The sequence below is a fragment of the Euwallacea similis genome, chromosome 23, assembly GCF_039881205.1.
Source record: "Euwallacea similis isolate ESF13 chromosome 23, ESF131.1, whole genome shotgun sequence".
NCBI classification, from domain to species: Eukaryota; Metazoa; Arthropoda; class Insecta; order Coleoptera; family Curculionidae; genus Euwallacea; species Euwallacea similis.
The window spans coordinates 237,801-251,724 of record NC_089631.1 but is presented as its reverse complement, the minus strand read 5'-3'; the positions used below and the strand labels follow the sequence as shown (position 1 = coordinate 251,724).

The 13,924-nt window shown below is 35.9% G+C and overlaps 1 protein-coding gene across 6 annotated transcripts in view; it reads left to right on the top strand.

Annotated features, from left to right (window-relative positions):
* The window catches only part of LOC136416403 (heterogeneous nuclear ribonucleoprotein C), a 138,109-nt gene that overhangs the window by 18,874 nt on the left and 105,311 nt on the right, over positions 1-13,924 (top strand). For 3 of the 6 annotated variants that reach the window (XM_066401553.1, XM_066401551.1, XM_066401552.1), the window contains exons 1-2: positions 3,723-3,803; positions 5,008-5,270. The exons of 1 other annotated variant lie outside the window; for it this stretch is intronic. In XM_066401553.1, coding sequence (XP_066257650.1) covers positions 5,156-5,270 — 115 coding nt within the window. In that variant the 5' untranslated portion in view covers positions 3,723-3,803; positions 5,008-5,155. Of the gene's footprint in view, positions 1-3,722; positions 3,804-5,007; positions 5,271-13,924 lie in introns of those variants that run through there. 2 more of the 6 variants (XM_066401554.1, XM_066401557.1) reach the window with 1 other exon arrangement.

Genomic DNA, 13,924 nt, shown 5'->3' with positions numbered 1-13,924 from the left:
TCGATAGAGGTTTTTTTGCGTCCTTGCTAAAATTTAAATACATAAACATGTCAGATTTCTAGCACGCACTGGAATTTGCATGGATGTTAAAACTAACGCATTTGTTACGCAATATGCCCTTTCCTGGGTGATTTTTTCCTGCCACTGGAGTGGCCATATGTGGGACCCGCAATAAATTACGAACAGGTGCCCAAAAAACCGCTCTAGCAGAGTTTTTGTTATCTCATAAGCCCATAAATCTAGGCAACAATAGCGAAATGGCTTAGAAAACGTGCCTTAAGGCGGCTCTTATCGGGCCGTAAATGAAAAATGACTGGTCAGATGTTTCTTAGTAGATAGGGATATCTGCATACTGCGTCAGCTACACTATACAACTTCCTTGATAGTAGATGTGTGCTGGTCACGCAAGGATGAGGGTAATTACCCTGCAGGGTTTTTAACCTCGACTAAATTCGAAAATTCATTTCCTACGTTTGTGTGATGCGGCAATAAATTCCGGGATCCAAGATAACTTAGACGTGATTTCTGGAAAATATAAGTACGCAGCCCTAATAAATTTTTGCCAAGGACCTATCCGGAATAGAATCTAAAGAGAAAAACAATAATTTCTCGCTAAGGGCCACCCGAGCCGGATATTTGCGACATAATTTGCCGATAAGTCGATATATTTTCGAAGTAAGCGATATAACGTGGCACATAGGAAGAACGACGTTTTTACCATCCCGAGGGACTTCATCAGTGGCAAGCAAATTAACCTCGAATCCTTCGGGAGGCATAACTCCTGTTCGCTTCATCCTTAGGGTTTGCACACATGTTAAGTCTTAACTGCCAGGTTACACTGACAGAAAGTCTATTGGAATTCGAAGTTGCTGCATTCATTTCAGTAATACATCATTCAAAACTAAAGTGCAGCGGCAATATTTCAGCAGGAAAATATTCATTTTTAGAGTATCGTAAAGTGGCGGAATGCAATTTAGAAAAATGCACTTTTAATGCGCGTATTAAAAATTCCATTAGCCTTTAACGTGTTGTGCTAGTGGCAAAATATTCATTGCAAACTGCCATTAAATCAATCAGGAGCTTTGCAGTCCACACAATGTAATGCTAGTAATTTAACTTGTATTGTCAGAAAGTTTTCCAGCCAAATTTTTCATGTTTAAAAACCGAAAACTCCAATTTAGAAAATATAATACCAACCACAAATTTGTCAGAGCTCAATATCATCACGAGAGCTGGAATTAACAGATAGTTAAAGTGCAAATAGAGGTATTAAATCATCACTTGTCTCAGCTAATAACGAGCTAAAATTCTGGAGCATGGTGATTTACAGTAGCAGTCATATTCCAGGCATTTCTGGTGACCATATGGTCCATTTATAGGTTGGAATGATGAATGTCCGGTAAAAGCCTATTGAATCAAGTCGTGTATTGTTTATAACGACAGCTTGCCAGCATTGGCTAAAATGCTACAAAAACTCCTTCAGTTTACTCTGATGTGTAACGTTTGGGATTTGTCAAGTTAGTTCAGGATAGTTCAGAAGCATTATTAATTTGAAATTTAATTATATTAACTTTGGTTAATGAAATGGAAGGCAGATGTATGGGCACTAACGGGAACAAACGTTGGAGGCCCTCAATCAAAGTTTGAGTGTGCACGCTCCAGCCCTAAAATGATTATAATTTTAGAAAGCTTGTTGGAATTAATACAGTCTGATTATGATGCTTCATGTAAAATTGGCATAAATTGAAGCTTTTCCTAGAGCTTCTGGACAGATCAGAATTACCAAGATTCCAGACTTCTTTTTATCCCAAAAGTCTGAGAAGAATATTTGCCCAGAATAGAGAGCCATTGAGTTAGAACGTTCAGAAATATTTCAAACAGTTATTTCGAAAATTTGCAAGTCCTATCTCTCCGGGAACCCCGAATATGTGTTCCTTATCCTTTCAGCACTCTGATTTATTTGACAATCAATCGCCTCTCTGAAGCGATTAATTGTCAAAACCTTGAGCCTCTATATCAGAGCACTATGACAAATTACCTGCAGGAAATTGGAATCATATTGGTAAATTGCCAACTGATGCAGAAATTTTTAAAAAATTCTATTTTTGAGGTATCTATAAGCCAAGCTTTCTGGAGCGACTAATTGTCATAATATTGGGGTTGTAGATCACAATATTTTGACACATTCGTTACAGGAAACATGCTAATAATTTTTTAACTGAATCGGGAACTTGGAAATTTTCTACAGTAGAAATATTTATGGCTCAAGCCCTCCGGAGCCATTAACCATCAAACTTTTGAGCTTGGAGACAAGAATATTTTGACATATTACGTAAAACAAAATGGAATCGTGTTATATATGTCAAGTTCTCTGACACGGCCAATTGTCAAAATATTGAGCTCTCAGATCAGAGTATTTTGACACATTAGTTACAGGAAACTAAAATCATGTTCATAAATTGGGGACTGAATTAGAAAATTTTCCCATCTAGGAAATTAAACGTTTTTGAGCTTCCTTTGAGAGCTCTGAATTATCAGAGTTATTTTGATGATCCAGAGTCCAGAGGAAATTAGAACCTGATGGTGATTGTTATTATGAGCATTTGCACAGAGTTTGCAGAGGAAAACTTCTCTTCTATCGCGAATATTTTTTTTTCTGGGCAATTTTTCATTTCAGGGTACAAAATATCATCTCCTCCGAGTAATTTTGAGCTTCGTAATCAAATCTGAGCCGCCTTCGTCAAGTTTCTCCATGATAGTCACGAAAATCGCTTTTACACGAATAATTAAATTGTATGGCGACTTCGGGACTTTATTTTGTTACCAGGCGATACCGAGAGCGAAACGGTATTAATTTCAGCTCGGCCGTTTGAGCTCGCAAGTCAATTTGCAAGGAAATTGAAGGGAGAATTGCCGCTTAAAAGGGTTGCCGTTCATTAGACTTTTGGGCCGCCCTTCTTATTTATCAGCGCCGATGTTTTGCAACAGTCATTAAATTCTTCTGGTACAAAGCCAAAATGCAATTACCAACGTTCACGCTGACGATAAATCATCGTGGACACGCTCTATAAAAACTATACTCGTGCCGCTTCCAATAAGAATATGCAAAAATATGTAAGAATGCTACTGGTAACTCCCTTCTTTATAAATGCCTTCCTAAGAACATGAATATTCATGTAGGTGAGTTTTTGCTGCTAGTGCAACTCTCTATGACGTGCCTAATGCAGTGGTGAGGCACTTTAGTCATCTTACGGCTATATAAGGTTGAGTTATTACGAATATAAAAAAAAATGAGGAATTTGGCACGAAAATTTACCCTTAAATTCAATAACCGAAGGGAGCTTGAAAGTGGTTTTAATAACTGACCCTTTTGTTGCACCACTGGTCAGGGCAATAAAAAAAGTGCTATAACGGACATTATGTTAATTACTTTTATAAATACATTCTGCTTTGTTCTGAAACGGAAATAATCTATTTCAACCAGAAGGGTAAAAATGATTCCAAAGGCTTCATAAATTATTTATTAATTTTTGTGTCATACCTCACGTTTATAGCAGAAAATTAAATGACATGTTTCTCCGGCAATATGACTTGCAGATTAGCGCATTTCCTTTTCTTTACTTCATTAAACGCTGATAAATAGCTGTTATTTCATGTCAGCTTTTATTTTTAAGTTTGACTTTTGAAGTAGATAGTTTGCATTCTAGTCATGCTCTTTCCAGAGTTTGCCCCATCCGTCAGTTAAGCTTGTCGATAGTGCAGTATGGACGTCTTCCAGGAGAAAGAGAATCCCTTATCAACAGGTCCGTATGCAAATAATTTCTTCCTATGTATTCTTAACACACCTCAAATATTATGTACTAGGAATTTTCTTGATAACATTCTTATGTTGGCTTGAAAAATTCTTCTACATGGCAACACAGCGCTGCTCTTTTGCCGCACCAACATAGCAGCGCTATTTAACAAGCATATGAGTGCGACAAGCAAAAAATGATAGCTATGTTGGCACATCCGACTTACTAGGAGGTTCTCAAAGTTAAAGGAATAAATTTAATAAGACAGCAAAGCTAATTAATTCCTCTCTTGGTTGCCATGACAGCAGCATAAATTTAAATTATTAGAGGGATTTTCGAATTTTCTAATTCAATGTGAGAATATTTTGATATATTACAGAAGATGTGGAGTATTTTTGGTTTAGGAATGTTCTCTAGTTCAAAAATCCCTAATAGATCCGCAGGTAAATAATTTTTTAAACCTATTTTTAACACACCTCCATCATCATTAAACATAGACAAAAAAACTTTGTAGATGAAATTCTAACATTTTCGGTAAAAATTTTTCTAAATGGCAACACAGCGTAGCTCTTTTGTCAAACCAACATGGCCAACCTATTTGCCAATCTCCTGAGCACGACAAGGACAACGAAACAACGGTTATGAATGAAATCAATGAACATTATTGCCAGATGTAACTTAATTGTCTCATTCACCTTGAACAGACTGTGTGACTTTAATAGTGCAACTAAGCTAATGAGTGTACTTGGCTGCCATTGCCTACATAAGTGTAAATTATTAAGGCTTTTTCGACACAAAACGTTAGGAAAGTAAGACGAATGTCAGGCTTAACACTCGTATAACAGCTTTAGTGCAAAGGGGAGTCAGAATTGCTCTAAACAATAAACAACGCCTCTTGAAGCCTCTGATACTCCAACTTTTGAGTTATATCGGGGTTGCTCACAAAGGAGAAATACTGCTGTGAGAAGCCTCGTTTTCCAGCTGAAATTTATTTCGAGATATTAATTTGTGTTATTAATTAAGTCACCGAGCTTTGGAGCTTTCAGCTTAAGTGCGTTTTGTGTATCCCTCAATCTACTCTATTAAGTCTGATAAATACTTTCTTTGTTAGTGTGCATTCATATCAGTTCATCCTCTTTAAAACATGCAACCAACAAACTTTCCGACCAACAAGCCCTCAAATCGTCAAATAAAGTTCAAAAATCCATTGGAGGAAACTCGACAAACTAGCGAATTCTAAACGACATAAACAATAACAGATAACAGCTTCCCAAACAAACTTCGGGAGCGCGGAAGTTGCATATGTATTTCCGAACAAAGGGGAGTTGGACGGAGTTTGAGAAACTCTAAGTGCATCGGGGATGAATCGATGCTTAGAAATTGGAAGTCGGTGTTCAAGACCAGTGATTTCCGCGCGTGGAAGTGCTTTGAGGGGATTGTTGGGGCCAAAACCGCTGCCTCCTCCCCTTTCCAGCGGTAAGAGTTTGCTTTATGATTGCCGTATCTGGGTCAATGACCCTAATGGTGCTTAATTCTTAGAATTCTTTGGAATCACATATTATTTGGTTTCAATCAGATTTGTTGGAGCTCGAATTCTTCTTTGGGACCTCTGAAACCTGAACTAACCTGAACTAACTCGAACAACAGTTAAAGGCGATAATCAAAGAAAAGCTCCAGTAGGGGCTAAGATATCAGAAACATATTTTGGATATATTCGAGAAAATTGGGATTATAACGTCTACTGCAATATATATTCAGGAATGCATACTGTTTTTCTGTAAAAATAAACATATGTTTGAGATCCAAGCATCTCAAAGTCTATTCAACCAGAACTTTAAATTATAAATAGCCGGCACATAGCTAACTGTGTATCAGAAAGAAGCCTACGTTATACTTTGCGAGCCCTTAGATGGTATTTTCCTGTCAGAATAAAGATATATGTTAATTATCATTAATATCGTTGATTTTTCTAGTAAATTTCTCAAAATTTTGAACACAAAATATAGGCAAAACTTACATCCCTTGAAGCCTGATTTCTTTCATTCTTCTGCAAGAATTTTTAAATGTCTTGAACAAATAGAATGAAGAGATCTTTAAAAAGATATGCAGATATGACAAAAATTTTTCATAAACATATATACAGGGTGTGTCAGAAATAAGTACAGTAGTTTAAAATAGTGAGGAGTCACGTTAAGAGCAACATTTTTTCATATGCCATTTTTCTCGAAAACAATTTTTTTATTTTTACGTTTCCCTTCTTAAAATTCATGATGAGTCAATCGTTGTTGTTGTTAAAATGGTTCTTGTTAAATTAAAACTATTTTCCAAAAAAGGGGTCAGAGATTGAATTGCTGTTACGCATCCCTTGCTCGACAAATTAAGTTTGTTTTGTATCGTGGTCGGGTATTGTTTACGTTTGGCGTTTCGACAAGTGAAGTAATTTGAAGGTGTTAAAAATGTATAGTTTTTTTGCATAGTTTTGGCATATGGTGCCTTCAGTGAAAACACTCCTGTAGCTTGCTGGGTCTACTTATAAAAGCTTTCGCGTTATCAAAACTCCAAGCTAACACTCTTTTGTGCATGTAATTCAACATCATCGGGAAATTAGATAGGTAAATATTGTATTACGACTAAAAAATAAATTATCAATAAACAAAAAAATTTACAGACGTTAACAATTCGGTGCATGTACAACCATCTGTCGGCTTTTTTGCAGTTGGTTTTGCTATGTTTTTATCGCTCAGTTGAATAGGTCAGTGCCGGAAAATGAATTTTGTTCAAAATTATTTTAAATTTTATCTTGATCGAAAAAAAGGATTAAGGAAAGTTGTTGCCTTTAAAAAGTTCTACCACCAGTTAAAATTAATCTACTTATTTCTGATACACCCTATAGATATAATATGATAAAAGCCTTCTCTTCCCTCATTAGCAACTTGATTAAAGGGTGAACCCAAGATTTAGAAGTTACCTGGAAACTCTCGAAGAATTTCAGAAGACTTGGAAATTGCTTGAAAATTTCTCGTTAAACAGTAATGTTCATCACATAATTCGAGACCTTCCAAAAAACCGTTAATCGCAAAAAAAGATCTTTAGAGATCTTGGAAATTGCTACATGAGTACACACATATTTCGGTACATTTCCCATTTAGTTAATTTAGTCCAATTTAGTTAAGATGACAACGATTTTCACCTATGAATCTCAGAGATGGGTGTCAAATGTTTAATTTATGAAATTAATATTTAAATCATCTACTGCAGAAACCCCGGACTTGGCGTAAAACTTCATAGATGTTTAATTAAATAATACAGGATGTTCCAAAAAGGTTCTGTCAAACTTAAAGAGGTTATAGGGGACATTACGTTGAACAATTTTTGCATAGAATCCCATAGTAAAAAATAACGCGCTTTGGCTCCAAAGTCATTTTTGTTCAAGAACGTAATGTTAACTCATTGACACTAAAAGAACTCGATATTGAATTCATTTTTATTAAAAATAACGTAAAAAAATTATAATAAAGGTTCAAAATAACGACTTCCAACCTGCCTACATAAATTTGTTCTTTGAATAATTGAATCACACACTCGTCGTAAGATGTGCGGATCATGTTGCACGAAAAAAAAGGCTGTTATCACTCTTTCCAATAATTCCTCTTGGTTGGTCAGAAAATTTTTATACACCAACGAGTTGATGTAACTCCAGAGAAAAAATCCAACAGGCTTAAATCGGGACTTCGCACTGACCACTTGATAGGTCCTTAACGTAAATTAAACCAAACAATTGAGAAGCATATAATTTGTTTTGATTACGATAAAAATAAATTTTTAATAACATCAAATTTAAGAATGCATCTAATAAATTCGTATTAGGAGACAAAAAAGCGTTGTTTTTGTTTGTTTTCACTCTATTCATTCAAGTTGAATATTGAAGTCTTTTTAACAAAAATGACGCTGAAACTAAAATTATTTATTTTTGACTAAGGATTTCTATGCAAAAATTGTTCATCGCAACGTCTCTTATAACCTTCAAAAGTTTGGCATAATTTGTTTGGAACACCCAGTATATATTTAAGTTAAATACTCCAGAGATCCCGAAATTTGATTAAGACTTCATAGATGTTATCCTTTTTTTATAATATTGGTTCAATTTTTTGCCTATGTATACATAGTATGTTTCGACTCTTTAAGTGGGGAAATCCAGATATTCAAGAGTCACATGCATATTGTGGATAACCCAGGGAAAGATTGCAAAACATACTCGCTTTTTATATTAGAATAATAGCGATTCTCTTCATTTTTAACTATGACGGTCTTTGGGCTCTTCTGCAGCTTCTCGTTATAGAACTTTGAAAGAAGGTGCTATGAACCAGCTGCTTGGCAACAAGCACTCTAGTCACCTTTGCAGAAGTGCTCATATTCGTTCATCTTCATCCGATCTCCGATTCAGAAAACTCCTTAACTTATAGGCTGAAGGAACGTGCCAGTGTAAATTCATCATTTGAGCGAAGAAGCTGTTATACCTGTTCACAAGGAAATATCTCTCTCCCACTGTTTACATATCATTCATTGTCCATATCTTCCTGTCGCATCTCAGTGGCGTGAATTCCACACAAATGATGGCTAGTTGAACAAGCCTATAAAGAACCATTAAGCCAAGCAACAAAAAATATGATAAAACATCAGAACAGAACACTCATTACTTGTCGCTATGAATATCAATTCACTTCCAAAGTTCCATTAGGATAGGCATTAGCATAAAAGGTCTTAATAATGGTGAAAAAGTTATCACACCAAACGAATGAATTATTAATGAACTTAAATAATGATTGCATAATCAATATCCCCTGGTGTCGATAAAGCACGGGATGAGGGTCCGACTTTGGATCTCGGTGTCATCTGCATAATCCCGAGGGTAAAAATGAAAGATGTTCTGGATAGATTGGAAGCACGCATTAGCAATTGCTAATATAATTAATGAACACCAGCAGCGATCCTTATTGAGGCCAGAAACACACAAAACCAATAGATCTGTCTTTATTTATGTTGAAAACAAAGGGCGAGCTCCCTATTCAAGTTCCAGGCTTTTGAGCCTCGAAAACTTCATTAATGGACCATAATAAGGGCGCAATTTTTCATCTTTTGTGGTGCTATCTTCACGATTATCATCGCTAAAGGCCAAAAACAAAATCCATAAAACTTATTACCAACAGGCATTAAGCTAATAAGTCTCACGCACTCTGCTCCTGTTGTAATGCCGTTATTAACTGTGAAATATTACACCATTTCAGATATAAAACGTTATGGTTTTATTACGGGAGAGAGATTGATGAGATCCTGGTTATTGTTCTTCGTTTTTTTTTCTCTTCCGGTGGAAAATGCGCTAATTTTGCCACCGATTTTATGCAAAGGAGCAGTGATAGTTAAAGCTTAATTCCATCACGTTCTGCAGCGCGAAACAAATTTTTCCCAAGACATGAATCTCAAACGTACACAAGAAGATTGAATAGGAAATTTGAATTTGTGAATATTCAATGAAACAAAGCAGAGCTATCCAAAAATAGCTGAAGAAATTAACGGCGAAAAGGTCGCAATTGTGACGGATCCAAAACGCTCGGAGGAGAAGCTGCTGAAGATCTGGAAGATCAAACTTACTTTAGAAGTCCAAAGTTGTCCAGGCAAACTGGAAAAGGACTCTTCAAATAGCTATTTCTGGATTTGGAGAATTCAACGTATATCCATATAGAAGAAGTACACTTCATAAAGCAGTTGTAGATCCAGATCTTAAGAATAAGTATGATTAAAGTGAATAAACGTAATGAACCGGAATTTAAATATTAAGTATATACTAAAGATGCTTCTGAGTGAATCACAAAGTACATGAAGTGTTACTGACCAGGAAATACCTTGAAGAAGAGTCAAAATTGAAGTTTCTTGAATTATTCGAGCTCAGAAAAGAAATACTTAAATCCTGACATTAGAAGAAAAATTATTGAAATGAAGCAAAAGCGGGATGCCCTTCTTACAGTCTACTGTAAATGAATCTACATGTGAAGCAGAGGCCTAACCATAAGCATTTGATTCAAGAAGAGCCAAAATTGAAGTTTCTCGGGTAATTCAAGCTCAAAAGGAGGATAACTTAATTCTGAGGTTAGAAGTGAAAAAATACAAATGAAGCAGATTTTTTTGAAATTTTAGAACTGACAGTAGATGAACGCTGAAAACCACAGCTTGGGAGCAATGGAAAAGGCATTATCCACTTTGTTTTGAAGTCGCTTGACCGGACACATGAAAAATACACCTATCATGGAAAATTTGTGATCTTGATGTCATTATTCCTCCTTTTTCCATCCTTGTTGGAAAATCCGCTAGCCCCTTTGATTCAGTGAATCATTGACAGTTCCATTTGGATCGCTCAGAAGCTGGCATCCGGAAATAAAAAGCGCATTGTGACTGCCTTGGACAACCGTAATAACCGAGCAATCTCATTTCGATTCTGCGAAACTACCACAAAACTAAAAAAATGGCGCAGAGGCCATTTGACAAACGTCTGTTTCTGAAAAGCTCATTTAAATGCCGCATTTCCGCGCTTTTCTTCTAACTTTGATGGTGTTTATCGGGATGAAACGTATTAAGTGCAGTAGTTCTTTCCATCTCTCTCATTTATTTGAAAACTTCAAGTCCGGGTCCTGCATAAAACAATTATGACCGTGGGAAAAGAGGCGTGTGCTTTGAAAATAAAAAGTTTAGTGCTTGTGTCGCAGGAATTTGTGTGGGTTTGGTATGTGGTCTCATTTTATGCAGGGTAAAGATGAAGTAATGGACAAATGCGCTCGGAAAGACGTAAAAACGTTGGAAGTTATAGTAGTGAGAGATAAAAACACGAATTTCCAATACTTAAGGAAGATAACGTTAAAACTCCTTTTAAAACACCATTGAACACGTGATCTTTTTAATCTCATCATTACCCGAAAACTAAAGGAAACGGGTTTAGGGATGTATTAAATCGAAATTAACTTTAATGATGAAAAGATTCCAAACACGACATAATATATAGGATGTTCCATAAGAAAAAGTGGAGCGCTAGCATCCCAAACCAAGCTAAAATAGTTTTCCACAATTTGGAAAACATGGTCTCATCAGAACTTGAGTTTCGGGTTCACCGATAAAATTAGCCACGGAGAGGTGTGTTAAGAAATAGTTCTTGATGATTGATAGGTTCATGATACTCGATCATGTATACAGGGCCGGCCTTAGCAAGTCTGACACCCAAGGTAAAATTTTTTATCCTCCCCCCGGAAAAACCGCCGCCTTCCCTGGACTGCCGCCCTGACCCGTCACCCAACCTTGTCCCTCATAAGGCCTGAATTGCACATCCAAGGTGTTCCTAAATATCGTGTACATTCGGACAAAAATAATTCTTTAGCTTATTTCATAAGTAAAAGTTCATATAAACATAGGTCTGCAAACGCTTTGTTACCTATCTACAGGTGATTCGAATTTCAGAAATGTTTCAATTTTTCCTTATAGCTTCTGCAGTTTCTGAGCTCAAATTTGGAATATAGTTTACGTTTTAGGACTTACATTATTGAACATGCCAAATGGTTTTGATAATCTACAGAGTAATATTTTTTCAGTTCAGAATTATGCCACCTTTTCTCTTTCCGAACTTTTTGGAGTGCGCCGTTGGTAGATTCTAAAATAAGTATAAAATAACTTTTCTTAATTTTGTTTAGAAACTTTTTGGTCTCTTGTAGTTTTTTCGCACCCTCGTTGGTTATTGGAAAAAAAATAAGAACATTTTTTTTTGTAATTCGCCAGATGAAATTATGGGTAAGCAATTATTTTTTATACGTAATCCTCTATTTTTAAACATTTTTTAAATTTATTTGAAACTATTTGTTAAAAGTTAAACCCGAGATAATGCTAAATAATAATAATAACCTTAACAAGGAAACTCTGTTACAGCAACTGCTGAAAGTGACTTCCTCCAACCCTTATACATGCGTCCGCCCTTCTTCTCATTAATGCCCGTACTTTTACTAATACTCCCGGGGAGTTTCTTATAGTTTCAAATGCATTTAACATTCAATTTCGTAACTCATCAACGGTGTTTACTAGTGTTCAGTACACTAAAAATTTTAAACGCCCTATAGAAAAAAAACTAGGATATTTTAATAAGTCAGGGGACTATCCACCTCCCCTCCTATCCACTTATTCTCATGCACTTCATTCAAATACTCCCGTACCAAAATAGAAAAATATGCTGGAGCTTCATTATGCATATACCACATTTGATTTCTTAACAAAAGAGGCATTTCTTCGAGTAATAAAAGCAATTTTTGCTGCAAAAAATGCCGGTATGCGTTACCACTAAGGCGACCAGGCAGAAAGAAAGGATCATTCAGACGATCCTCAATTATTCCACTCCATACATTTAATGAGAACTGCTCTTGAAAATGCATTACTACAATTTCACGTTGATTTTCTTCCGCCCATATGTGGTTGTTATGAAAATTGGTAATCGAATTCCTTGAAAAATTGGCTTCGTCAGTAAAGAGAATCTTAAATTAAAATTGGAGTTTACTGCTAATACTAAACTTACTGCTAAGGTACCACTATCAGAAATTAACCCTTAAAGGGAAATTTCGAAGAAGAAAGGACTGGATGCTTTGAACAACGTAAGGGTATAGCAAAGAACACGAAAGATACGCCAAACAACTTGATGATTAATAATTATTTGTTCATCAATTTTTCTGGCCTTAGTGTCTGGATGTTCCTCTATTTCAGTTAGAATAGCTTCTTCGATTTGTGGTGTTCTAACGGTACGAGGTCTGCCTGCATCATTGGTAATTTTATTAAAATTTCCGGTTTCTACTATACTCTCTTGCATTTCCATTCGCAAAGCCATAGATAAAATGTATACTAGCCATTTCAGAATTCGTAAAATTTAGTATTATGAGATTATAAGGAGAAGTTAAAACACTTTTATATCTTAAAGTTTACAACATAACGCCTTTAATTCGTAAAGATATGCAGGCACAAGTTTTCCAAATAAAGCCAAAGCTTACTACACTCTTGCCACTCATTTTAAAAATTTTCATTTCATCTGGCGAATCACAGAAAATCGTTTCTTATTTTTTTTCGCCAACCGACACAGATACTAAAAAACTGCAAGAAACCAAAAAGTTTCTAAATAAAATAAAAAAGTCAATTTGTGTTTTAGAATCTACCAGCGGCGCACCGCGAAAAAGCTCAGGGAGAAAAAAAGGGGCATGATTCCTGAAAAAATATCGCCCTGTAAATTATTAAAACCATTTGATATGTCCAATGATGTGAGTCTTACAACGTAACCTCTATTCCAAATTTTAGTTCAATATCTCAAAAATTGCAAGAATTATGAGGCAAAAACTAAAATATTTCTGAAATTTGTACAACCTGTAGATAGGTAAAAAAGCGTTTGCGGACCCACGTTTATATGAACTTTTAGTTATGAAGTAAGCTAAAGAATTACCCTCTTTCATATATATGTCGGCGCTATCATAAATTTAGCGAATACCCCTAAGTAGACAGGCAGACAGACTCTTTGTATTGGTAGGACCCTATGTAATCGATCGGGGTTCTGGTTTTCTCGCTACTCTGTCAACCAAAAACATCCATTATCATTCTTTATGGTATGACTTCCAGGAACCCCGGGAATAAGGGACACACTTGTGTTTAACATGCAAGGGGGGCAAAACGGGGCCAGCGGACAAAAAGAAAAGAAAAATGAAAGTTCAGGAAGAGAGGACAGTAATTATCGAGAGTTGAGATTGAGAGGTCTGGCCCCGGATTGTCACGTCTCTCATCCATTGATTAACATACGGTCTACCTTTCGTGAAAGAGATCATTGGCACAAGACATTTGTCACCCTATACGGTAGTTAGTAAAGATTCGTGTAAATGTAAATTAGTGTAACCTTAGTGACATTCGTTCTTAATAATAAGTTAGTGGTATTAAGTGACTTTTTCTTGTATTTGATTTACGACTCATGGCTTCTGGAAGCAATTCGCCTTCGAGTCATCCGACATATACATGAAATTTAGGAAGACCCTGTTTACGGGGCATTTCAAATTCGATCCTCAGCGTTGGGATCG